The following is a 26,151-nucleotide window of genomic DNA, read 5'->3' as shown; positions in this document are numbered from 1 at the left end:
TCCGGCAATTTTGACCTTTCCTTTTTTTTTTTTGAGCTATTTGGCTGGTCTTTGTTTGATGTACTTATATCACCTAATGCTAATCCCACTTTTTGAAGTCATCACTTCCGGCAATATTGACCTTTTTTTTGTTTTTGAGCTATTTGGCTACTGTTTGTTTGACATGCTTATATCACCTTTTGCTAATCCCACTTTTTGATGTCATCACTTCATGCAATATTTACCTTTTTTTTTTTAGCTATTTGGCTACTGTTTTTAGATTTTGGACTCCACCACAAATAACCAACAATGATTTTAAGAGGTTAATTAGCCAATCAATCTTTTTATCCAAAATATTAATCAAAATATTATTTATTTTTTTATAAATTAATCTTAATTTTTTACTAACTTAAGATTAATCGAGATATTATAATTTTTATTTAAAGGTTTATATTATACATATGAGACGATGGCTTTATATCGTTGCGAGTCCTCTGACTCCATCTACATATAATTTTTTTTAATTTAAATTTTTGATCAAATTTTAAATTAACTTTGATACTAAATTTTACGATCCGAGTTTAATAGGTTAACTTCGTTTGACCTAAATCACTAGTCAAAATACTTAATTTAAAATCAATAATATTATATTTATCAAACTCTTATAAATTATTTTTATTTTTTATTTATTTTTAAAATAAAACTAATCAGGTTTCTACATCTACAGTTGAAAAAAACACAGAAAATTGGCAAAATTAAATCTTTACATGACAATGCTCACAGTCAACAACCCAACAAAGTCTTTGGTCCACATGACCCCTCATGTGATCCCTTCAACATGCACCCATCTTCCAGAAATCACATTCAATCATAATGCTTCCATTTCTTAAGGTAATGGAAAACATTTATTTTTTTGTGTCTCTGCATGTTTATAGAAAAAGTTTGATGATCTGTCTTTGCTGAACACAGTTGAACAAGTCTCTAACCAGACAAAAACAAAGGAAAATAGTTCTCCATGCTTTAAATTTGATCTTCTCCACAAATACTCTCAATCCACATTGCATTTGGTTCTTGACATCACAAGCAATATCCTTTTTTTTTTGGTGACAAACTTGCAAATTATAATAATGGTTTTGACTCTGAATCTAATGATTAAAACATGCACCCACCTTCCAGAAATCACATTCAATCATAATGCTTCCATTTCTTAAGGTAATGGAAAACATTTATTTTTTTGTGTCTCTGCATGTTTATAGAAAAAGTTTGATGATCTGTCTTTGCTGAACACAGTTGAACAAGTCTCTAACCAGACAAAAACAAAGGAAAATAGTTCTCCATGCTTTAAATTTGATCTTCTCCACAAATACTCTCAATCCACATTGCATTTGGTTCTTGACATCACAAGCAATATCCTTTTTTTTTTGTGACAGACTTGCAAATTATAATAATGGTTTTGACTCTGAATCTAATGATTAAAACATGCACCCACCTTCCAGAAATCACATTCAATCATAATGCTTCCATTTCTTAAGGTAATGGAAAACATTTATTTTTTTGTGTCTCTGCATGTTTATAGAAAAAGTTTGATGATCTGTCTTTGCTGAACACAGTTGAACAAGTCTCTAACCAGACAAAAACAAAGGAAAATAGTTCTCCATGCTTTAAATTTGATCTTCTCCACAAATACTCTCAATCCACATTGCATTTGGTTCTTGACATCACAAGCAATATCCTTTTTTTTTTGACAGACTTGCAAATTATAATAATGGTTTTGACTCTGAATCTAATGATTAAAACATGCACCCACCTTCCAGAAATCACATTCAATCATAATGCTTCCATTTCTTAAGGTAATGGAAAACATTTATTTTTTTGTGTCTCTGCATGTTTATAGAAAAAGTTTGATGATCTGTCTTTGCTGAACACAGTTGAACAAGTCTCTAACCAGACAAAAACAAAGGAAAATAGTTCTCCATGCTTTAAATTTGATCTTCTCCACAAATACTCTCAATCCACATTGCATTTGGTTCTTGACATCACAAGCAATATCCTTTTTTTTTTGTGACAGACTTGCAAATTATAATAATGGTTTTGACTCTGAATCTAATGATTAAAACATGCACCCACCTTCCAGAAATCACATTCAATCATAATGCTTCCATTTCTTAAGGTAATGGAAAACATTTATTTTTTTGTGTCTCTGCATGTTTATAGAAAAAGTTTGATGATCTGTCTTTGCTGAACACAGTTGAACAAGTCTCTAACCAGACAAAAACAAAGGAAAATAGTTCTCCATGCTTTAAATTTGATCTTCTCCACAAATACTCTCAATCCACATTGCATTTGGTTCTTGACATCACAAGCAATATCCTTTTTTTTTTGTGACAGACTTGCAAATTATAATAATGGTTTTGACTCTGAATCTAATGATTAAAACATGCACCCACCTTCCAGAAATCACATTCAATCATAATGCTTCCATTTCTTAAGGTAATGGAAAACATTTATTTTTTTGTGTCTCTACATGTTTATAGAAAAAGTTTGATGATCTGTCTTTGCTGAACACAGTTGAACAAGTCTCTAACCAGACAAAAACAAAGGAAAATAGTTCTCCATGCTTTAAATTTGATCTTCTCCACAAATACTCTCAATCCACATTGCATTTGGTTCTTGACATCACAAGCAATATCCTTTTTTTTTTTGTGACAGACTTGCAAATTATAATAATGGTTTTGACTCTGAATCTAATGATTAAAAAATGCTTAGATGGGAAAGAGGAGACTACTAATAATCATTATTTTTAAAAGTCAAAAGTTAATTATATCTTGATTAATCACATACAATATGAATCATAGATTATATATAAATGTTATTGTAATTCATGTTGATTAATTCTTTAATATGCATAATAGAAAATAACTTGTTATTATTATTATTATTATTATTATTATTATTATTATTATTATTATTATTTTTGCCTCTTCTTCTCTACCTCACTTTTCTATTCTTTTTTTTTTACCTCACATTTTGAAGAGAAATTTATATGTTATGAATTCCATTGATATAGAATTGAAATTTAGAGGTGATATGTCCTAGCTATTGAGATATGTATATTAAAAATAATATATTTTATTTTTTTTCTTATAAACTTTTAATAAAATCTTCTTATATATATATATATATATCATTAGTATTAGTTATCTTATTTCCTTTAATAAATAAATAGATGTTAATGCATAGAAGCTTTCTAGTACTTGAACTTATATTTACAAGGCTAAAAATCATATTATAGTATCTTAAAAATCATATAAGGATATAAAAAATATATTATAACTAATATGAAAATCTCACTATTTAATTATATTCTTATTCTTAGATTAATAAAGATATTTATTTATAACCTTATTTTTTTAGATAAGATGGATTGTTTTTATTGAGTTTTAAATTAGTTATCTCAATTATAATATTTTTGAATAGATTGATTTAGTATTTTGATAGAGATATCAAAAGTAGGACAAGATTATTCAAAAAATATATAATTGATAATTAAAGTCTGTCAGAAGATATTTTAGGGATTATGATAAATAAAATATATTTTTAAAGAAATAAAACACTATTTTGAAAATTTATTTTTTTTGATTAATTATTAAGTATGTTTTTATGATCTATTTGATGAATGTAAATTAGTTAGTAAAAAATATAAACTGGAAAAAAAAAGAGAGAATATTTTTTTTTGACAATTCGTCTTAAAAAAATTAATTTGGAGTGATACGTATTCATAGGATAAAGTAATTATGAGATGATTAATTTGACATGGCAGGATGGTAATTATGAGGTTGTTTGGGTGGTAATCATGAAACAGGCGCCGCAATTTCTCGGCCGCCTTTGCGTTATGAAAACGAACAAAGTTTTCCTCGATCGTTTCCACTGCGTCGTCACCTTCTCTGCCCACTCTAAAGGGAATGAAATAAATCCTCGGAGCCGAAAGTTAAGGATTTCCTGTAAAGGAGAAACCTTGCGGCCAACTGAGGCGATATCTTGGGGGAATCTTCTTCCTCTGTGAGCTAGGGTTTCGACGTGAGGGGGCAGTTCCCTTCTACCGCCCCTTCTCTTTTGTTGATTTGACAAAGAGGGATCATATTGCTTATTTCCCCCCTTCAAGCTGTAGAGATGGATTAGCTGAGGCGGCCCGTAAATCGATTTTTCGGCGATTTGAGGGGGTATAGATCGTTTTAGCTAAAAAAAGTCGTTTTTTAGCTGGAAAAAAATGGTTCGGAGACCTGAACTGAGGGGTCCCGATGGAGTTTCGATCGTTCGCGCCGAGAGAGCTGTGGATGCAGCATTACAGCACCTCGGATTTGCCTTTTCTGGGTGGGGAATGTTCTCTCATTGTTAAAGCTATTGGTTTTCCCTTTTTTCCCCCTTCTTTTGTTTCCAACGAACTGATTTTTACTTGATTAAGCTCGTTAATGGAAGAACCGAGTTTCCTCGAAGGGGAAAGTTTGCGTCTTTGTTTAAAAAGGATGCTTAGGAGTTGACTTTTGTGCAGGATCTGAAAGGAAATTGGTTCGGTTTGGATCTCCGAGCAAGCTCACATGGATGATTTCACGCCCACGAATTATGGGGCGAGCGGGAGTCCGAGTCAAGACGATCCATTTTCCCTGGCGGAGCTCATGAATTTTGATGGTTTTGCTGAATCCTGCAGTCCTACGATGGTAGACCAGATTTCTAATTTAAGCTTTATAGCTGCTTATCAAATACCTGGTTTTTCATCTTCATTGGCACCACTGAGTGTTTCAGCAGAAGGTACGGATTCCGTTCCTGGAGATAATAGGGTCTCAACTGGTAATTATTATAACTGCATCGAAAAGACGGCTTTGCAAAGAGCTGGTTCACAAATGGGGCTTCCGTCGACTTCCTCCAGAACTAATATTACTAGTAGGAGTGCTAGTTATTCCGCCTTTGATGGCCTGTCTGATGATGCGATCTTGACTATTCCTAGACCTTTTGAAGGGGTGTCTCTTCCAGAAAGAATGCTTAAGGCACTGTCCTTGCTAAAGGAATCGTCATGTAGTGGAATACTTGCCCAGGTTTGGAGGCCCATTAAACAGGGTGACCAGTATATTTTAAGTACCTCTGAACAGCCATTTCTCCTTGACGAAATTCTTGCTGGGTACCGTGAAGTTTCAAGGCAGTTTACCTTTTCTGCTAAGGAAGCACCTGGTTTGTTTACTGGGCTCCCCGGGCGTGTATATATCTCCGGAATGCCAGAGTGGACCTCGAATGTTATCTATTACAGAAAGTTCGAGTATTTGAGAGTGGACTATGCAATCAGTCATGAAGTCCGTGGATCTCTTGCGGTGCCTGTTTTTGATCCTTATGAAGGTTCTTGTCTTGCTGTGCTTGAGCTTGTTACAACAAGGGAGAGACCCAACTTCGACGCAGAGATGGAAACTGTTTGCAATGCTTTGCAGGTCAGTGTTGCTGTGACATTCAGTACCATTATATGGCCTATTTTTCAGTCTTGATTGAATAGATTGATATTGCCAATATGTAATCGTTAAATCATGAGAATGATATTTTACATATTTTACTGCAGCCTCTGTTTGCATTTGTCACTTGGTTCCTCATTTGTCACAGTTAAAATGTAAGGATCACTTGTATGGCTCCTAGTTTGAAAGCAGACTTTCAAAATTCTTGTTATCTGTTATTTGTTATCTGGTCTGTGTATCGTGTATCTGTTGGCTGTCACAATTCCTGTGGAAGAACATTATTTTGTTGGTGTTATGAACAATTTTAGCAGCTACTTTCCGAGCTTCTTATATGTGCAGGTTCCTTCTTTGTTGCTTTTGCAGGCTGTAAACTTGAAGACCACAAAAGTGCAGGTTCATCATCAGGTAGGTTGAATACTGAGATGTGACCATCCTTATTTAAAGATGGAATGAAACCTCTAAATGATTTTTGAGAAAAAAAATTCTCAATTTCTTTTGCAGAACCTCACGAAGAGTCAGATTTCTGCATTTTCGGAGATACTTGATGTTTTGAGAACTGTTTGTCATGCACACATGTTACCTCTGGCACTTACATGGGTACCTGTTTGGTATGATGATGGAGGTGTAAATGACTTGAGCAATGATAACATTGGGGGGATGAAGCCAACTTCAAGAAGGCTTGCCCTTCGCATTCAAGAATCAGCTTGCTATGTTAATGATATGCAGATGCAAGATTTTCTTCATGCATGCGCTGAACATCGCCTTGAGAAGGGACAAGGCATTGCTGGAAAGGCACTTCAATCCAATCATCCATTCTTCTCCCCTGATGTAAAAGTATATGATATACGTGAATATCCACTTGCACACCATGCTCGTAAGTTCGACCTTCGTGCTGCAGTTGCAATCAGGTTGAGGAGCACATACACTGGAAATGATGATTACATACTAGAATTCTTTCTACCAGTCAACTGTGGAGGCAACATAGAACAACAGCTATTATTAAATAGCCTCTCAAATACCATGCAGAGAATTTGTAGGAGCTTGAGAACTGTCTCAGATGCTGCAGCAGCTGGGGCAGAGATCACCAGAATAGGTAATCATAAAGGAGCAGATGTAGGTGCCTTGTCGACTAATTTTTCAATGACGTGCTCTCAACTATCAGATTACGACAATGAAACGGCTACTGAGATGCATCTTGGAACTCAGGAGATTGGATCCAATGAACAAAATGGAGATGCCCATCTTGAGCAGGTCCTAGTCTTAACTTTGACCTTCTTTTTGTCTCATGCTTTCCAAAATTGAAACATGTCATCTTGACTAATTGCCAAGAAGTTAACTGAGGATTTTTTGCAAGGGTCCCCTTGCCAAAGGACTAAATTGAACTTCTAGCACTAATAAGTGCAAATGAAGCCTGCTTAAATTATGGAGTATATAGAAGGTCTTAAACATGTGAAGGCCTACAGATATATGATTTGGCATCTAACAGATTTGGCATGTAAAGTTTTGATGACTCCGTTTTGTAAAAACTATTACAACATATGCCTTTCCTGCATCACTCTATAATTGTATAGAACACAGGAACAGCAAGGGCCCACTAGCAGACATAGTATAAGTAAGACGGGTGAGGTGTAGGCTGGTAGTAGGTGTGGATGTCTAGAGTCTTTGTTCTGACTTTTTTTCCTTTTTATCTTCAAAATAAAATCTTATACAAGATGTTGATAAGATACAATTATATACAATGACAACAAGCTTTTATATTATCTAGTTATATACTTTTCTTCATGATTTATTCTCTATTATCCATTATTGCCTTTTATACAAACTTTCAGTTCCTGCATTTTAGATCATAACATTCTTTCATATAAAGTGTAAACAATATAATATGTGGGTCCATGGTTTTACAGTTTGGGTATCGGATCCATTTTGGTCTCCACTCGAAATGGTATGGATTCGGTAAAAGTCACTGTACTAACATGTGTGAATTTTTTTTAAGATTAAGAATACACGGTGTTGGGAAGCACATATTGTGATCTGTGTCACTGATCCAACAAGTATGTTCTATGCTGGATGAAACATAGAACCATGTATCAGCCAAGACTAAAAAATAGTTTCGCACACATAATTATCATTTGTCAGTTTTTATATTTTAAATTTATCTTTATTTTTTGTTAATTTTGATATTGGCCATATTTATGATTATCAATCCTTACCATATGAAACTTTGCTTATTCCCTTGAATTGAATATGTTTAGCCTAATGCATATATCCTACTATGTAATAGATACACAACATACATTTTTAATTTCTGAATGCATGTGCAAGTTATGTGCATAAAAGAAAGCTAGTTTAAAGTTCACTTTACAGGTTGAGCTAATGTTTTATATCAACTAGATGTTTTCTTTCATATCTTGGTGCATATGATTTGTGTTTTTGGTATCTCAATAAGAACATTCGTGAAACCTTGCTTATTCTTCTTTTGCTGGTTCTTATTAGTGTTGAACTCGCTTATTCAATATAGTTCTAATACATGTTTCTAAATCTTCCAGTTATCATCTAGCTCAATAAAACAAATGGAGAAAAAACGCAGTACAGCTGAGAAAAATATTAATTTTAGTGTTCTTCAACGATACTTTTCTGGGAGTCTCAAGGATGCTGCAAAAAGTATTGGTGGTGAGCATTGTTCCTGTACCTGTTTCAACTAATTAGCAGTTTATCTTTTTGGAAAAAAAAAGGGGTTTCATAGCTTAAAAATTGTAACATAAAAGCATCGGTCTCCTTCCTAATGGAGTCTGATGTGAGTGCTTGATGATTGGAATTTCTTTTAACCTATGGGCCATAGTTTATATATTATAAGCTCTTACTTTATTTGGAGAGCGTTTCATTAAACATGTTGTGATAACTGTGGCAGTTTGTCCGACAACATTGAAAAGGATATGTAGACAGCATGGAATTTCAAGATGGCCATCTCGCAAGATAAATAAGGTCAATCGTTCATTGCAGAAAATCCAAAATGTTATAAATTCTGTCCAAGGAGTTGAAGGGGCTCTAAAGTATGATCCTTCTACTGGGTGCCTTGTTGCAGCAGTCTCCTCACCGGAAAAACCATCATTAATAACCTTTGAGCCAAAAGGTCAAGATCTTATGACTGCCCCTTCTGCTCACCATATTGAGACAGAACAGCCTGTTGGTAAGATGGTGCCAGATTTCTATTTCCTTGGCAGACACCAAAGAGGGACCACACACCGATCCAAATGTGAAACAGATGAAGTTGGTATGCTTTCAAATGATTGTAGCAGACAGTTGAACTTTATTTGTGCAGATGGAGGGCAGTTGTCATATGCTACAATGCAAGGTGCACCAAAATGGCCATCATATTCTAAAGATGTATCTGACAGTTCATATATTTCAAAAGAAGCAGGTTGCCAAGGTGGCCAAGATGGCTTAAGTTTGGCAAGCCTTGAGTGTCAGGTTACATCAAGAAGCTCAAGTTTAGAAGAATTGGATAAAATGATGATGAAAGCAGAAGCTGATGATGGAATCATGGAACACAGCCATCGTTCTTCTTCTGGTATGACGGACTCTTCTAGTGGAAGTGCATCAAGTCATCCTAGTTTCAAGATAAGTAAGATGTTAATCTCACAAAATGGCCCATCTGTTACAGTAAAGGCTACCTACAAAGATGACACTGTTAGATTCAAGTTCATGCCATCCATGGGTATCCACAACTTGTTTGAGGAAATTGGAAAGAGATTCAAATTGCTGGTAGGAACATTCCAGCTCAAGTATAGGGATGATGAAGAAGAGTGGGTAATGTTGGAGAATGACTCTGATCTGCAGGAGTGTGTTGATGTATTAGAGAATATTGGATTGCAGAAAATGAAGCTTCAAGTACGAGATATCCCTTGTAATGTTGGTAGCTCGGCCAGTAGTAACTGCCTTAAGCCTTGAAGCCTTGAGAGGTGAGAAAGTTTGAAAAGATGTCTCATTGGTCTAGGAATTTGTTGGTAGATCATTCAGGTAGCAAGTAGTCAATGTAGGAATCATATGTTGGAGGAAGAAATATGTACCTCATGTAACATGTACACATATTTAGTTGTAAAATGGAGACGAATGATGTTTATTAGTAAAATGCTCAAGGAGCTGCCTGTACATAGTGACTATGTTTTTTTTTTTTTTCTTTCTGTACACCTTAAATGTACTGCAAATGAGTTTTTTTAGTCAATAAGCTTCCTTAGATTTGTACTTCTCTATGTTATGCTCTTGAACACTGTACGTGTTATGGTATGCCTGAAATTTGATAAATAAAGTTGGTAAACGATATCTTGTTTACATGGCCAGATATTTTTAAAATAGATTGCATCATTAGAGCAGCTGTGGCTGATTTGAGGTCGAGTTACAACATCTGCAAACAAAGATCGTAATATCATGGCATGAGTGCATGTATATCTTTTGACATGGTATGATTCTATGTTGTGCTAGCTGGCATGCCCGCATGCAGTTCAACATAAGTCAAAAATTGGTAAAGTCATAATATGTTGAAATAAATATTTATTGTATTTATTTGTAACATAGCTATTAGCCGCAGGATTATCTCTTAAATTTATGTTTAGAGAAATTATTCCTCTTTGTCGTGCAAGTTTTCCTGCAAATGCATTTGTCATGTGCACTGACAAAAGCAGGTAGCAAACAAGGTTCCAAATAGAGTAGAAATTTTCAGATCAATAATGAATTAGGACCTTTTGCTTCACAAGAACTGTAAGAACTAATTAATGAAAGCACTAGGGATTTTTCTGCATTCAAAAAGTCACACTTATGTGGGCTCTGGTTTCATACAGGAGTCTTGTTTCAAGGTGCTTCAACTGACTACTATGGTTGAGGAATTTGCAAAGAATTTTCTCTCTGCAGGTTTTTTATTAGACTTCTTTTTGGAGCTCAGGCAATTTGATCAGGATTCAGGAACAGTAGGAACTCCCAATGCTGGCAAATTATCAGAAGAGTCAAATTCGATATCTGAGCCAGAAGTCTAGGGTGGATGCAGTTCTTGATGATTCCCAGGTACAATTTCCTTCATGTCAACTATTCTGTAATGCTATTTCTTCACATGCTGGATTATTCTTTTCTCAGTGTTGCTAGTCCTTGTTGCTTTAACTCTGTTTTCAATGACATCATTTAATCCTGCTATGCTAGCCATTCAGCAAAGGTCAAGGTCTTTTTTTATGTTTCTCATTTTTGGAGCCTTCTAATGGTGATCCATACTTTGGTGACTTGGTATGGTAACTACAGGAATGTCAGAAAGACAATAGACAGGTCTACAACCTGAAGTTTTTGCAAACTCTTTGTATCAACAAGTTGAATGATAACTTCATATTCATGGTTTTTCCAGATACATGATATAAAGTTAATCTATTGTCATGGATAGCATTTCAAACTTCGAGGCTTATTTTGATTCTCTGTAAGATCCTACAACTTTCCCCAGGAAACATGCTTCATTTTTCAATGGTTGTAAGGCATGGGATTGCACCTTAGGAGATCTGGAGATGCACTATCTTGTATCCTAATTTTCTATTAGAATACAAGATGCTATTTCTTCACATGTTGGATTACATGCTTTCACAGTGTTGCCACTATTTGTTGATTTAACTTTGGTATTGATGACATTGGTTAATCCTGCTAGGCTAGCCATTCTGCAAGGTCAAGGTCTTTCATGTTTTGCCCTATAATTGTTACCTTCCGATGGCAAAACCACACTTTGGTCACTTGATTTGGTCAGTATGAAGTTTTCACAAATTTATAACAAGAAGTTGAATAATCACTTCAGGTTCATGGTTTTCCAGATGCATGATTGAATAAAATTAAAGAGTAGTGTGTTCAGATGAATTCATCACAGGGTTGCTGATGAAGCTGGCATTAGCTGATTCGGAGAAGCTTGAGGTTGTGTTGTGAAAGCAGGGTTCTCAATTTCGATGTGTACCGCCCGATACGAGCGATACATACCAGTCTGAGAGGATATCGGTACACGGACTGTCTTCTACCGGGCAGTACCAGTGTTTTGAGCGGTACCGAGGCAAACTGATTGGTACTGAAGCGTACCGACTGATACCGCCTCAGATTTCGATTGTTATTGAGGCGTACTAGTCGGTACGTCCTAGCGTGGTAGGTGGAGATATTTTTAAGGTTTTAGGATGTACCGATGATACATATCGGTACGTATCGTACCGAGTAGAGCTCGGTATGTTGATACAGACCGGTATTCAAAACCTTGGTTGTGATTTGATTGATTATATCAAAACTCTGAAGAAACGATGCACTCAAGCTTCGGACGCCCATGGTGAAAATTAATTTGCAGTTGTCCTCTTGATGGATGGTTGGTTTATTAACAATTCTGTGCAGACAAATGTGTATCTGCCAAAATTCTTGTGTTATATTTTGAAGATTATTTTCACAGTATGTTTTTATTGTACATCGAAGTTGTGTGGGTTTTCACTGATAAAGTTTGACATGTTTTATGTGGACTTCTATTGGCCTAGGTTTGGCGTGGCACCATAAGGATCTTATGTTTCCATTGAGTCTATCCAGGTGAGGCCGGATCAGTAGCACTGATTTGAAATCAAGTGGTCAAAAACTAAGAGCTTTAGTAAACAATAGATCGCGGGAGATGCACAACAGAAGATGATCTTGGCATTGTGGAAACAACCTCTGTACAATCAGGGGTAAGATTACATGCATACGGCCCTTCATAACAATCAATCTTCTTCTTTTGTTAAGAACCGAGAATGAGATTAATCTCTTGAACTGTTTTCATGAACTTATGGAAAAGAAGAACAAGCGCCGAGACCATGTCACAATATAATTAATTCGACACATGTGACTATTATCTCAATGCAACCAATACAAGAGTGAATACGTTGCAGCATTAACATATTTTTGTATCGTTCTTGGACATATTATTCATGCATTTTAATGTATGTGTACTTGTGCGCTAGTGAATTCGATGGGCTCGCTTTTGGTCGGCTACTAATAGTGCTTGATTGAGCAGGAGTTTGTGCTCTTACATGGTTAATCATTTTCAGAAATGAAGATGAAGAAATTCAAAGGTACGCTTGATCTATCTTGATTTATATAACTTCTGGATTTCATGCATGCTTGAGATGTCTGATGTTGGAACTCTTCATTGTTAGTCATCTGTAACCATGTGGCATGTACAAGAAAATTAGATTAGGCTTTAAATATAAGGTCATTCCTTTCTTATTGGCTTTTAACTATTGGGATTAGTGGTAACTCAACTGAATTTTTTTCTTAATATCAGGATATTAATTTTCTTTTTCAATGCTTTGTTTGGTTTCAAAGGAAAGGGAATGAAAAAAAAAGGGCAAACCAATTCGAGTTAAAAGAAAATTACTGAAGAGTTTAGCTTGTAAGGACGTCTGAAATGGTGTTGCCTATTAAAAGATATTTTATGTTAAGCTGTTTGGAATAGTTTTGACTTTTATTTTCATTGGTCTGTCTCCTTGCAGCTCAATCAAACAATGGATAGAAGAGAATTCCAGCTTTTTTTTTGCTCTCATCTTATAAGCAACCAAACCAATCTTGCTAAGTAAAAACTCATATTGGTCGCAGAATTCGAACATTAGCATTACTAATGGGATTGGCAAATATTTTAAAATTTCTTTATTAAAAACTATTGTGCGGAGGATAAAAGATATAAATTTGAAAAGGTTTTCACTTGCTTGGAGAAGATTAATGATTGGTTGCATTATAAGTGCTTTATGTATCTCAAGATCTGGCTAATAGACTTCTTCTCTAGTAAATTTGTGTTCTCAATACAATCTTTTTTCTTGTAATTTATTGTTCTTAGATGGCAAAGGATTTGAGATTTTCTCTGCAGTAAACGAAGCCCTATATATATTGTTTTCATTTACGTTTTCTTTTTCTTTTTTGAGAATCTTCTTCCCCTAACACTCCTGCCTTCAAATATCTACTTGTGAGACAGCAGGTGGATGCAACGAGTCCATGCAAGTTGGCATGTGAGCTGCAATAATGTATGCAGCCTGGACTGCTTGGATGTGCAGAAGAAAGGGGTAAAGCCAGGAAACACTGCTCTTTTTGACCAGTCTCAAGCTTCGCCTTCTGCATGGGTTGCTGCCTTCCCTGCTTCCGGTAATGCATTTTCTTGTGTGGCTTTTGGCTCAGTTAAAAAAATTATATATATAACAAGTTTGTATTCGTCAAGATGAGAATATTAAGTGGATGTGAAGAATTATTAGGAACAACTAGGCGTAGCAGATAAAATGAGGAAAGGTAATTTAGGATGGTATGAGCATAGGTGATAGAAGGAGAGATAGAGGAAGAGCTAAATAAATTTACATAAATATGTAATTACTTTATAGAGTTCAATTGTAAAAGATTACAATTTGTGTTATCAGCTATTAAGAATCTCTTTCGCTTGAAGCAGAAGATTTTACTTAACAAGCACATGACAAGGAGATAGAGAGAGATCTAAAAATATTCAACATAAGGATTTCAGTACTCTTAATTTGATTAGGGATATGAATATTTATAGAGTTCAATGGTAGTTAATCAGAATTTAACTTGAAGCAAAGATAAATGTTTGTGTTCTTATTTGTGTAGATCACAAAGGCAGCTTATAAAACTAGAGATAGCAGGTTCTCCTACATGCAAATGAACAGTTACAGAGGTGACGGAGATGATGATACAAACAGAAGCAACAAAAAAATGTCTAATATTCTTCTTTTTGTCTTAGGGAAAAATGGTGGTAGAAGAGAGGTCTCAAAACCTCTCCAAAGTTTGGCACATCCTTCCTAGTCCAAATTCCTATATGGTATGGTGGCCATGCATTATTATTACAGTGTGTGCAAGACCAACTTAGGAAGTACCCTGCAATATGACTCAGAATATCTGCAATGAGAATATGATGTCACTGGATGTAAGATCACAGCTTGTGAATCAACAAAGGATCTTGCATTGTTGATCTCTGTATCCTTGTTTTAACCAGTACCATGAATTGTATGTTATACTGGCTTGTCCTTAGCTGCTACTGTGTCCAAGTGCAAGTCTACAATTATCTGTTCCACCTTAAATCTTTTCCTAATCCCATTTCAAGCATCCTGGAGTTCATCAACATCATCATCAAACTCATAAATGTTAGAAGACTCCAAGATTCATGACCAAAGTTTTATTGGAGAGAGAAACTATTGAGAATACAAAAATTTTTAGATGCAATGACATTGATGGTATCTTCTCTTTGCCACACATCTTTAAAGCAAATATGTATTTGATCAGTTCAGATTTCAATTCGAGTCATTTAAACATGAACCAGATCCTGTGTTATCAATTGACATGAGCTTTTAATATGGATGTTGGGATAAAGTTGAAAGTGAAAGGCAAAAGTAGACATTTTTTTGAGGTTCAAGTGTCCAAAGGAAGAAAACAACAAAGGTTCTTTGATGAAGTACATTAACCATATTTAAGATGTCTTGCAGTAACTGGTCTTCATCATTACACTTGAGAGAGAGAGAGAGAGAGAGAGAGAGAGAGAGTTTGAACTATTTTGATTCCGAATGACACAAACAGAGCAACCGAGAATAATTTTCTCTGACTGAAGCGATGTAATCGAAGCATATAACTCGAGAAAAGCTTCAACCCTCAACAAGTAAAACTTTGTCAGCCTTTGAAGGATTCTGCTTTGAAGATTAAAGGGCATTCCGGGATCTTAATTGTCATACAGAGCAACCATGTACAGTGATCGTGTTCTCTTTCTCCCTCCCTCCGACTATTCTCACTCTTTGGTCATCACGACACCAAAAAGATAAATCCTGATGCCATACACTGACAACTATCAATGTTTCTGATACAGACTCTGTGTTCTTCACCTCCTCCATTACTCCTACTCCTACCATATGGCAATGAGATTGTTCCCCATGATTTCCAGCGTATGTCTCACTTCAAACGTCACTTGTGCTTCTTTGCGTGGGTTTCTACTGACGTCCAATTTTTGTGCTCGGTTGATCTTTTGGTGCTTGTGGTTAGACCAACGGCAATGACCTGAGTTAGATTAGCTCATGTCAGATAAGATCTATGGCCTTAAACAGTGTCTGCCAGTTCAAACTTGTTTGTTGGATTATAAGAAGGTTATCTCTTCCTCATTCTAAGGAATCCTGCCAAAGCAAAAGCATCCTACGATAAAGGGAAGAAGAGGACACAACTCCGACTCTCCCATGTTTCTCCACTCGCTACTGATGCAGGAGCAGAAGCACCCACAGAAAAGGCAAGCATGAATCTCCACTCCTCCCTCTTTCCTGATACACTCTGGAGATGATGACCGATGCATTGCTTGCCCATGTTGCAGGATGCCATGGTATGGTAGAGTGATGGAGGTCATAATTCTATGGAAGACAGTGACGAGGTCTTCGGCAGCCAAGCCTAATGGAGTCCCTGCCGATTCCAACAAGCAGAAGCTAAGAAAGTGCAGCTCCCTCAAGGTAGCCTCTTCATTCACTCGGGCGTGTCTGTGTGCTCCCATCTCTTCTTACAACGAGGTGTTTCGAGCTGAAGTCCCGCCGCGGAGAAGCTACAGCTGTCCGAGGTCGAAGTCGTCGTCGTCGGCGGCGGCGGCACCGCCACCGGAGAGGAGGTTTGTATCGAGCACCAGAACCTCCGCCGAGGGCCGGAGGGTGTTCAGGGGGAAGTCTCTGACGGATGACATGCTGATGAGGAGGTTCGTGGTGGAAGAGGAAGCCATGATGCAACTGAGGAGGAGGAACCAGATGGAGTTCATGAGGAGGAGGAATGCCATGAGGAGGAGACAGGTCGGGCCAAGTCCTCTCAGCAGAATGGCAATGGCCGAAGAAGACTAGCTCTCAGATCTTTGCAGGTGTAACAAGTTATCATGATGTTGCTGCTGCTGCTTCTACTTCCTTCTCCTACTCTCTTTCATCTTGTTCCTCATTGTGGATCTTCACATAATAAAGAAGGTGGATGGTTGAGAGACTACTAACATCAAGTAGTCTTTCTTGTTTGAAGACATGAATGTGTAGCTCTTTTCTTTCTCTCACTGCTCATTCTTGAGAGAGTAGAGCCACAAAATAATGGGAATTTTTTGTACTTGGTTTATCACAACACTGTTGTACCAAACAAAAGATTCTTTATGTGTAGGTTTTTGGGCACAAATAAGACACAAACATGCTTTGTCTCAAGTCCTTAATTTCTGGGGTAGAGGAGTTGGGTTGAGCTACATGACAAGCCTAAATTTGGGTTGAGTGTATTCACTTGAGGACAAGTTGAGTTTGACCAAGAAATCATTCACCATGTTTGTTGTTTTATTGCTTGAGCATATGATTACTGGTCATATGGAGTGTGCATTTATGTAACAAGTCATTTACTCAAACTCCCAAGGCATAGATTTGGTTGTTCTTTATCCATATTCTACACAAACTGTCGCTCCATAGTAAATTCGACTGGAGAATTAATTTACTTAGGCCTTTCATTTTTGAGGAGTCACTAAATGCTTCACCAAATTGATGGATCACTACTGTGATCCATAAATCTCACATCATCTTTGGATACTTGGCTTCACATGCCATTAATTGGTCAGTGTTTACTCTCCCAGCTGAATAAGATGCATGATAGGAATAAATACAAAAAAATATATATAAGATAAGACATTAAAAGGTATGGCCAAAAAATTATCTATATATATATGTATATATATCAAGAGAGAGAGAGAGAGAGAGAGAGAGAGAGAGAGAGATGTGCATACAAAGCAAGATGGGTACACTGGCAATAGGGAGATGGAATCTACACACACCACCATGTCTTGCTTGTTCGACTCCATGATTCTTCTACTAGTCTCAGCAGATGCAACATGAAGATTTTGAAGAAAAGAACACAGATCTGAGTGGAGCTACAGTGGCATGGATTCAAGAGAAGAGCATGCTTGGGAAGAAAAGACAGGCTTGTTGGGCATGATGGCACTCGATCTACATCAGCAACAGTGTACTTGTGTGTCAAATCCAACCAATCATTTTATTTGTTTGGCAATATTCCCTGCTGCCTCAGTCAATGAAATGGGACCAACAAATCCATGTGTGGAAAAAAAGTACAAACTAGGAGTCAATTGTACTGCAGTAACCGTAACAAAAATATAATCACTCGTTTTTACTACAAACTATACCACATTTTTTACTTGGTCACAGGGCTTGCTTTTAGTGCTATGCATTTGATTGTTTTTGCATTGAATTCTTTGGGTTCTGGATGTGCAGTGGTGTTAGAACGTTAGTGCTACTTGTGCTTGTTCTCGTAGCATTTAGATTTATTTTAGTTATATTAAAGAAATTGAAGACTTCCATTGTCTCATAGTATCGCCTACGAACCCGCCCAAGCATCTATCGAGTTCGATCCATGCATCGCTTTGGTATGTCGATCTCAACGGTCCATTTCACCTTTAGATGATGAGTTCGATTATCTCCTTAGGGGCTAATTACATATTATCACATGTAGTTGGTTACCTTTAGCATATCGGTTTATACACTTTAAACGGTTACATTGACATCTCTATAATTACGAAAGTGAAATATTTATGTCCATTTATCCTAACGTCATCGGCTTTATCAACAAAAACATGAAATCAAAAGATAAAAATATAATTTTAATGTTTTACTTAGTGGTGATGGATGACAGTGTTATTGGGGATCGAATGTGACTGTTGTGGACGAGGAGAGCGACGACAAGAGATGAGGGCTACTCTACATTTGTATCAATGCTGAAATAGTTGTTGAGCGACTCTTTCGCTGCTTTGCATTTGCATTAGTATCGACGTAATTATCGAGTGATGTTGCTTTGCATCGATGTCGATGTAATTGTCGAGCAATGTAAAGATCGCTAACACGGATGCAAAGTGACAAAAGGATCGCTCGACAACTACATCAACATCAATGCGTATACAAAACGATCCTCATCTCTTACCGTCACTCTCCTCTTCCACAACAATCATCCTAGCCCCCAACGATGTTAGTAGACACCATTCGTACTCTCCAAGGAAGGTGTTAAGTTAATCTTTGCTGTTCGATTACCTCACATCATCTCATCAACAAGGAGATTCTCTTTCCATATATATTTATGTATTTAATGTTACTAGACTAACTAAATGGTTGGTTTATTTAAAGTCTTATGTTGACTTTTTTCTTTTGTAATTCGATTTTGCTCCAAAAATACACAGTGGGAGGTACCATATTAGATAACCAAAGCAGTCAAAAACTTGACATGCCCTAATGATAGATAGGGACAAGAAACACTAGCTGAGTTACCATCACAAGCAACTTCTCAAGGACTTCCAATCGTAAAGCAATGGCATAGGTGTTTGTTACATGCAGAGTCATACATAGATTTTTCCTCAGGTAGCATCCAATATGAGAACACAGTATTGCAAGTTAGTAATACAAGAGTAGGCCAACAAATTTCAAAGAAAATGAAGCCATCCTTACAGCAAAGTGATGACCCAAAATAGATATACGTTGTCTTTCTATCTCTTCACACTGCCGAAGAACTTCGAGAGTCGGACTGGTCCACCATTCTCCTCGTGGTCACTGCTAGAGTGCTTGACCCTTGACCTATGCTTCCTTTTCTTCTTTGATCTCTTCGATCTTGATCTGTTTGGTTCCCTTTCACTGTCGTCATAATCATCATCACTGCTTGACGATTCAGATGATGAACCGGAGGAACTTGACTCGGAGGACCTTTTGTGCTATGGAATTTACATCCGAATGGAAAGATAGGTCAGGAGCTACTCGATGGCAATTATAATGCAGATCTTACACGGTGATAATAAAGAATGAAGGATATCCAAAACATGTGAGAAAATATGATGAGCAAGATGGTGATATGCTTCTCACTAATTCAACTACTAACAAAGCAATAAACCAGAAAGCACACACTAGGAGCTTATAATGAAAAATTCTTGATTTTATCATTGAGAAAATACTGTGGACATCAAAACAAAATTGCCCATAAATGTCCCTTTATAAGGAAAAGCAAAACAAATTTGGATTTTATACATTTATATATACAGAGCTTTGATAATTTCAACTATGCTTAAAACATCGCACCTGTCTACAGGTCTCAATTTGTATATGAAGCTTCTACCAGTTATACAATCAATCTAATGCATGATTAAGTAATGAAACATTAATGGAGATATAGCAAGATTAAATGAAATATCTGACACAGTAGTTAATTAATAATAAATAGTGCCATCAAAGACTCCTTAGCTAATTACGGTCATCAAACTAAGACCCTACATATTGCATTTTCACAAAAAAGTTTGCACCTTGAGTAACTTCCATATATTCCTATTGTTCTTGATACACATATATAAATATCATTGTTTTCCAAAACTGAAACAAAATTTCTGAATGTTCTCTACTTAGATCATGTTTTCTACAAGTTATCAGAAGTTCGTACACATACACTTTGAATGATTTAAGTACCCAGAACAAGAAAAGAAACAAGCATCATCCGGAGGGCCTGGATGCACAATCTTAGCAACATCAATTTCAAGAGGAAATAAAAAATTATGTGAACATAGAAAGGTGAATTAGAATCAGAAGTACCTTCCTCTTCCTGCAACTTCGTTTCTTTGAATCTTTATCCTTCCTGTCTGAATCATGATGACAAGGCAATGATGATATTCCTTGAAAAATGTGCCAAGCAAAAAAAAAAAAAAAGAATAGCATGAACAAAGTCCACTTTGTTATTACCAGAGACAACGAAAAACACATACAGTCAGGACAATGAAGCCCCATACCATTGCAAAAACCACATTTCCTACCTTTTTTGCGATGTGACTTGCTAGCAGAGTGGCTTTTTCCAAGGGACAGCTTCCTGGCCCTTTCAGCGTCTAGCTGAGCTCTGTATTCTCTCATCATCCTATCCTTATCAGCCTCAAGCTCATCTCTTTTGAGTTCATCTTCCTAAAAACAAGAGCAACATATTGTCACCAGAATTACAAGAAGAAATACTGCCATGATATTGTTAAGAAATACTGTCATGATATTGTTAACAAGATTTTCATTGGGCATTCATGACACACTTAAGTAAGAAATTGAACTCAGAAAACCATATCAAAATCAAAGTTATTGTAAGACAGCAGATTTACTGATGATCATATTTATGTTGAAACTATTGCAGAATTAGTTCAACTAATATTACGTAAAAGTTTGAGCCATATTATGTTACATCTGGTTCTTAACCTATGCATTACTTTTTTTCATAGAATCCTAATCAACTTTTTTCACATCTCATTCATAGGTTACGATGTAGAAGATAGCATGGAAGGATCAAAATAAGGTTATATATAATTAATTTGACTGTCCTAAAAGAGTTAACGTATTAACAGGATTCAACAAAAGGTGAATTGATTCCTAAACTCTAAGATTCAATCAGCTAGCTTAAGAATACTGCACAGAACAAGATTTTAGATACCTCCGTATTCAGTATTTGTACATAGAAACACATATAGGGGTCACAACTTCAACTCCTTGGGAGATTGTAGAAGCATGAGGAGTAATCAACCATAGTTATAGCTAATGGACAATCAAACAAGAAACCAGCAAACAGAAAATTCAAACAAACTTATATTAAAGGTTGAGAACAAACACATTATCGAGAGAACTACCAGATGTGGAGCAGATTTCTACACAAAAGTTGCAAAAGGAGATATTCCAAGGAGGCCCTGGTTTAACCAGGGGACAGCTTTCACTGGGGTTTTCTAACACAAAGGGATTCTTATATGTAATAGGAGAAAGCTGAGATATCAATCCAGCTCAAAGGGAATTTTAGGGACTTTCCCGCTTTCTGCCGCTAACTTCTTAGCTTGGACTATAAATGTCTGTATCCTCCAGGGTGTACAAACATGCTGCTGCTTTTTTATTTCAATAGCAATATTAGTTTAATATAGTTCTTAGTCCCAATAGCTCATGGTTAAAGGAATTTCTCTTCCTCCAAGCAGAGAAGCCCTTCTCCAAAGTGTAAACAATCATGGAAAGAAATAATTTCTATTTGGAGACACTTCATACATACACATTGTTAATGGAGTGGTTTTCCATCCAGGTGCTTCATACATCCATTCATAAATTGATCTCCTAGGTCAAATCAATGAAATAATATGAAAAACTTGAGTGACCATATCTACAATGTCAGACACCATCATTCTGCATGTGCTAATCCTCAACAGTAAAGAAGACGTCATAGATACTGTTTGCTAAATTCATAAAGTTAATTCAAAAACCTACAGAATCATTTGCAGCAAAAAATCTTATCAGATGATAGTCCAAAGAAGTTTACAAACAATGTAAAAACCGACCTAATCACAATGCATTTGGAGTTTCCTAGTGGTTATTTGTCATACAAAGTCTTGTATATGAGAATCAGGAAGTACAACAAGCAATTACTTTACATTTTAGTAGTCCTATGATTGCCTAAAGTTGGAACCATCAATATGGTCCTTGATGTTCAATAGGGTCATGCACAATAATGAGTAATTTTCTGGTAAAATAGGCATTACAGCTCCTCATTGGACAAAAACCCAGAACCAGAATTCATCCATTCCAGTAGAATGATAAGAACTTGGAAAAAAATTGTAGCCATTGGAGAAATGGGACGAAAATTTCTCAAATAAACCAAACAAGTCGAATACAATGAGAAATATACTAAAAGAGCATATACAAAAAGTAAGATACTTCCATATTTTACGCTTGATAAGGAAAAATTAAAAAAATATAAAACAGAAATATCATTCTATGTTTGCAACAATATGTGAAAAAACAAGCTAGTTGTCATAAAGGATATAATGAATCCATTAAATAACAATGATAACATAGTGCAAGTCTAATTTGAAAATTAAAAAAAAATCTTCAAAAAAGTAATATAATGATATAAATCAAGTAATGAAAGAATGACTATACAAATTGCAACTAGACCCTGATATCCAAGAAAATAAGGTAATTCTTCAACAACGATAACAACAACAAAAACGTAAGTCCCAACTACTTGGGATCACCTACATGGAACTTTTGCCATTATTGGGATCTGTAAAATGTCAATTTTCATATAGTTGCAATTTTCATATTCTCTTATGATCTAGTTTTAAGATGATCTAGATCAAAAAGCTTTTATTTTAGTGATCCAAAATAAGTGCACATAAGTAAGCAACATATTAATGATAATCTACACAACATGAAGAACAAGTTCAGAAAAGAAAGAGTCAAAAATGTATCTTGCATTACTGCTTAAGGAAATGTGGTAGCCCTGTCGAGAATGTCTTACCTTCTGTTTCCTCTTAAATTCTTCCCATGTTATGGTGTGAGACGTTTTTAGGTTGGCCAAACGAGCAGCATGCCACTCTGGTGTATGAAATGAACCATCCGTCTGTGATGGTCCTCATTAGTAAATAATACAAGGTAAAAGCACCAAATAGAGACATGTTAATTCAAAGGATGTTACCAGATGAGAATTATTACTCAAATCAAAGGCAAATGATAATGTACTAAGATCTAAAAGAAATAAAAACCCTCAAGCCTACAAAGTAGGAGAAATTAAGAGATGTTACTGATTACTGCAAATGACTGACAAAGCTATTATCCATGGAAGAGGCCAGTCATTCTACAGCATATACAATTTGTGTATTTACAAGAAAGTCACCTAATCACTCACAGGGAAGATCAAGGTCCACAAGCATGAAAAAAATTTAGAAGAATAAATTCAAAAGAATTTGCAAATATAAGGGAAAGCTTCAAGCCCTAAACTTTTTGTACTTTCAGAACTCGACCAACCATATATAAGACCTTCAATAGATGCAATTAACTATGACTAGGGGTCTTTCAAGTTCACCAAAAGTTTTTACCACTGAAATGCACTTCAGTGGCCTGAAGTCCTATGCTTAGTTCAGCAAAAGCCACATAATTACTAAACGTGATTTCCAAAACCCGTATACTCTATTCAAAGTGAAGTTGATGGGACAAATTGTGAACTAATAAGACCTTATGCAAACCGAAACATACTACTACCAAATACAGGGTACTAAGGTTTTTGATACAAAATACATGTAAGCCGTATGTTGCAAGCAAATAAAATGCATCAAACTCAAGAGAACACCTTTCTGGTCTCCGCTTTACATCAATAGTTCAAATGTTCGGACCATAACAAATCAGTGCCACCTTAAACATATTTTTGCTTATATAACAACTATGAAAAGTAAATGAAATACCAAACAAATTATCGAACTAATAAAACTAGCCAAATTACAACTTTACAGCAGCAAAGATTCAGATAAAACAAAGAAGCTAGAAAATAGCAAATTGAGCATAATCCAGAAGGGCCAGAAAAAAAAAAATCCATTTAACATTCAAATCAGGGTCGATTCCTACAACCAAAAGGGGGAGTCGCTCAACCGCAACATAAACATAAAAAATCCTCCAACAAAATCTAAATTTTAAGCAGCGAAGGGTTTGGTATGAAAAGGTACAAACCATTCCGTCTTCGACCTCCTCCGGCCCTGCGGAAGACGACCCCAGCCTCGCCCTCTGCATCGCCTTGTAAGCCTGGTTTTTACCCATTAGGGACGGGAAACACGCCCGGATCGAAAGAAAATCCACTGAGAACGTCGAGGAAGCGAGCGAATCGGCTCGATCAGGAGGTACGAGTTATCGGAAGACACGACTGCCACTGGGAAATCCGCCTCCCTTTGGGTGAATCTCCACAAAACCTTCGCCCAGTCCAAGCGAAGGGTGTCGAGGGTCGCCCAACTCCACAAACGACCAACACAGAGCAAAAACGATGGTTAAGCCGAGAAGAGATATAGCAAAAGGTTTCTGAAGCAAGAAAATAAACCGGGTGGAGGTCAACTCTCTGTCTCGTACGACACAGGAAACACCTCCGTTACCGCCACTCTCCACACCTCACGTCAGAATCGAGTTGCACGACGTCCAAATACTGGGTTCAAATGTCTGTACCCTGCTTATCTCAATACAGGGGATCACGCAGAAGGGGGATTAGATCCAATTCAATTATTTTCATGGCACATATGCATATGATCGGACGGCTCATATCCGAAGATGGAATTCGGGCCCACCGACGTTACGTGGAGCCGACACATTTGAAGGCAGAGACGTGCGAGTTTGGATTTTGCTGCAATGTCTCTATGCGGGCATCCGTATGCTAAAAGTGTTGCAGTACAGTGAAAGATTATGTTTGAATCAAATATTAGGTTGCAATCAAATAAAATTAAGCTTTTTTACCACATACATACAGATTATTTCTTTTCGATTTTTATTTTTATGTTTTCCTTTTCTTGTGGACATATTATGGAGAGCAACCATTTGCATCATCATCATCATCATCATCATCATTTGATCTATTTTCTCTAGCATTTCAACCATGCATGCCATATTTAGTTGGAAGAATGCTGCAGAGAGTGGATATCATGAACATAGTTCGAGCTTTTATTCTGTTCCTCTTTTAACAGAGCTTCACGTTCATATGCTGTGATTCCGATTACAGAAACCCTAGTAAACACCATCCTGGTACTCCGCTTCGCAGAACTCTCCTCCGAGATCATCACATGCCTCTCCAGGGAACACACTGCGCGCATGCACAATCCATTTAGTATCAGCATGTTTCAGCAGAAGAGCAAAATCTTAATGGTCAGCAAAGCACGGAAGATGGTACGTTTTGGGATCGTTGTACTCGAGGTAGTCTCTGTCGACGGCCTCCTCCGAAGCCGCCCTGGAGTCGGCGCTGCTCGCTGCCGCCGCGGCGAGTTTCACTTCAGGATACATCTTCGCGTTGCACGCCTCTCCACCAACTACATCACAAGCCTCCACCGGAAACACACTGCATGCAAGCACCGCTCGAAGCTATATAATTCTTGATGAAGAAAACGGAGTTTGTAAGCTAGGAGAGAGAGAGACTCACGAGGTGGAGGAGCTGTAATCGATGGTCGAGGACTCTGGTGCGGTGGCGGCGACCACCCTGGACTTGTGGAAGGTCCTGCGTGGCTTGGATGACCTGGGCGCGATTGCCTTGGTGCTCCTGAGGGGCAATGAACCAGCGAAACACACAGCTGCTGCTGCCTGCATCTTGATTGGGAGGTGGTTTGCTTGCTATGCTTGGTGAGGGAGAGAAGACACAGCCATTTAACAGTACTGGGAGGAGGATGAGGATAAGGTTCCTTCACGATCCATTGGTGGTGACTTCCCCAGTAGACGACAAGGTTAAGGCCCACCACCATGTAGATTTTTCTTCTTTCTTCTTCCATTGTAGCACCTCATTGGACCATTTGTTGCTGTTTTTATCTCAAGTAATTTGGATCATCTTCAGATATTTTTCTTCTTTGGATGAGAGATTCTTTGCCACATGTTGGTAACTGATGTTTTTGTTGGAAGGAGAAATTGGTGTAACAATTTCTGAAGAGCTTGAGCAATCAATTTTCGATTGTCTCAGTCAGTACAGATTAGTATTTATAGATCCAAAGATTACTGAGATTAGTGTCAGACCGAGACATAAATCCTTGGAGATAACTCATATGGGAGTCACTAAAGAACTACTGATTCCTCCAAGTAAATACTGCCATGTATCAGCAATAATCACATCTGCAATTCTCTGGTCATCT

The 26,151-nt window shown here is 36.8% G+C and overlaps 4 protein-coding genes across 17 annotated transcripts; 2 read left to right on the top strand and 2 right to left on the bottom strand.

The window, feature by feature from the left end:
- Nucleotides 1-3,905: 3,905 nt before the first annotated feature.
- On the top strand, nt 3,906-15,039 carry LOC103989343 (protein NLP2). 12 transcript variants are annotated; one of them, XR_010514510.1, is made up of 11 exons: nt 3,906-4,350; nt 4,529-5,453; nt 5,835-5,876; nt 5,973-6,722; nt 8,018-8,141; nt 8,380-9,430; nt 10,307-10,526; nt 11,999-12,047; nt 12,117-12,181; nt 12,508-12,565; nt 13,465-15,038. XR_010514510.1 is itself a non-coding variant. In XM_018827774.2 (6 exons), the coding sequence occupies exons 2-6, from the start codon at nt 4,575-4,577 to the stop codon at nt 9,417-9,419; spliced, it is 2,835 nt and encodes a 944-aa protein (XP_018683319.2). In that variant the 5' UTR covers nt 3,906-4,350; nt 4,529-4,574; the 3' UTR covers nt 9,420-9,620. The 12 variants fall into 12 exon arrangements, 1 of the variants encoding a protein (XP_018683319.2); XR_010514509.1 differs by having other exon boundaries at nt 13,462-15,038; XR_010514507.1 differs by having other exon boundaries at nt 12,455-12,565; nt 13,462-15,038.
- Nucleotides 15,040-15,238: 199 nt separating this feature from the next.
- LOC103989342 (uncharacterized) lies at nt 15,239-16,512 on the top strand. The gene is made up of 2 exons (XM_009408154.3): nt 15,239-15,756; nt 15,838-16,512. Exons 1-2 carry the CDS (start codon nt 15,707-15,709, stop codon nt 16,343-16,345), a joined length of 558 nt encoding a protein of 185 aa, XP_009406429.2. The 5' UTR covers nt 15,239-15,706; the 3' UTR covers nt 16,346-16,512.
- Nucleotides 16,513-18,789: 2,277 nt separating this feature from the next.
- On the bottom strand, nt 18,790-24,802 carry LOC135676988 (CAX-interacting protein 4-like). 3 transcript variants are annotated; one of them, XM_065188778.1, is made up of 5 exons: nt 24,011-24,802; nt 22,809-22,910; nt 20,314-20,455; nt 20,096-20,175; nt 18,790-19,230 (listed from the first exon to the last, which is right to left on the bottom strand). In XM_065188778.1, exons 1-5 carry the CDS (start codon nt 24,095-24,097, stop codon nt 19,009-19,011), a joined length of 633 nt encoding a protein of 210 aa, XP_065044850.1. In that variant the 5' UTR covers nt 24,098-24,802; the 3' UTR covers nt 18,790-19,008. The 3 variants fall into 3 exon arrangements, with proteins under 3 accessions (XP_065044850.1, XP_065044851.1, XP_065044852.1); XM_065188779.1 differs by having other exon boundaries at nt 20,096-20,142; XM_065188780.1 differs by lacking the exon at nt 22,809-22,910.
- A 157-nt stretch (nt 24,803-24,959) lies between these two features.
- On the bottom strand, nt 24,960-25,678 carry LOC103989339 (light-regulated protein, chloroplastic). The gene is made up of 3 exons (XM_009408151.3): nt 25,455-25,678; nt 25,209-25,373; nt 24,960-25,121 (listed from the first exon to the last, which is right to left on the bottom strand). Exons 1-3 carry the CDS (start codon nt 25,616-25,618, stop codon nt 25,046-25,048), a joined length of 405 nt encoding a protein of 134 aa, XP_009406426.1. The 5' UTR covers nt 25,619-25,678; the 3' UTR covers nt 24,960-25,045.
- Between the last annotated feature and the right edge of the window lie 473 nt (nt 25,679-26,151).

This window comes from Musa acuminata, chromosome BXJ1-6 (genome assembly GCF_036884655.1).
Source record: "Musa acuminata AAA Group cultivar baxijiao chromosome BXJ1-6, Cavendish_Baxijiao_AAA, whole genome shotgun sequence".
NCBI classification, from domain to species: domain Eukaryota; kingdom Viridiplantae; phylum Streptophyta; class Magnoliopsida; order Zingiberales; family Musaceae; genus Musa; species Musa acuminata.
The sequence above is the reverse complement of the archived record's forward strand: the minus strand, read 5'-3'. Positions and strand labels throughout refer to the sequence as shown.

What these genes read in the sequence shown, in the direction of transcription:
- LOC103989343 (XM_018827774.2), top strand. Translation starts at nt 4,575, where the DNA reads ATGGATGATTTCACGCCCACGAATTATGGGGCGAGCGGGAGTCCGAGT. An exon ending in AAGTGCAGGTTCATCATCAG is followed by an intron (nt 5,877 to 5,972) that starts GTAGGTTGAATA and finishes TTTCTTTTGCAG; the next exon opens with AACCTCACGAAGAGTCAGAT. An exon ending in GAGATGCCCATCTTGAGCAG is followed by an intron (nt 6,723 to 8,017) that starts GTCCTAGTCTTA and finishes TAAATCTTCCAG; the next exon opens with TTATCATCTAGCTCAATAAA.
- LOC103989342 (XM_009408154.3), top strand. Translation starts at nt 15,707, where the DNA reads ATGTTTCTCCACTCGCTACTGATGCAGGAGCAGAAGCACCCACAGAAA. An exon ending in CAGAAGCACCCACAGAAAAG is followed by an intron (nt 15,757 to 15,837) that starts GCAAGCATGAAT and finishes CCCATGTTGCAG; the next exon opens with GATGCCATGGTATGGTAGAG.
- LOC135676988 (XM_065188778.1), bottom strand. Translation starts at nt 24,097, where the DNA reads ATGGGTAAAAACCAGGCTTACAAGGCGATGCAGAGGGCGAGGCTGGGG. An exon ending in AATTTAAGAGGAAACAGAAG is followed by an intron (nt 20,456 to 22,808) that starts GTAAGACATTCT and finishes TCTTGTTTTTAG; the next exon opens with GAAGATGAACTCAAAAGAGA. An exon ending in CAAGTCACATCGCAAAAAAG is followed by an intron (nt 20,176 to 20,313) that starts GTAGGAAATGTG and finishes ACATTTTTCAAG; the next exon opens with GAATATCATCATTGCCTTGT.
- LOC103989339 (XM_009408151.3), bottom strand. Translation starts at nt 25,618, where the DNA reads ATGCAGGCAGCAGCAGCTGTGTGTTTCGCTGGTTCATTGCCCCTCAGG. An exon ending in GATTACAGCTCCTCCACCTC is followed by an intron (nt 25,374 to 25,454) that starts GTGAGTCTCTCT and finishes GCTTGCATGCAG; the next exon opens with TGTGTTTCCGGTGGAGGCTT. An exon ending in GAGTACAACGATCCCAAAAC is followed by an intron (nt 25,122 to 25,208) that starts GTACCATCTTCC and finishes GCATGCGCGCAG; the next exon opens with TGTGTTCCCTGGAGAGGCAT.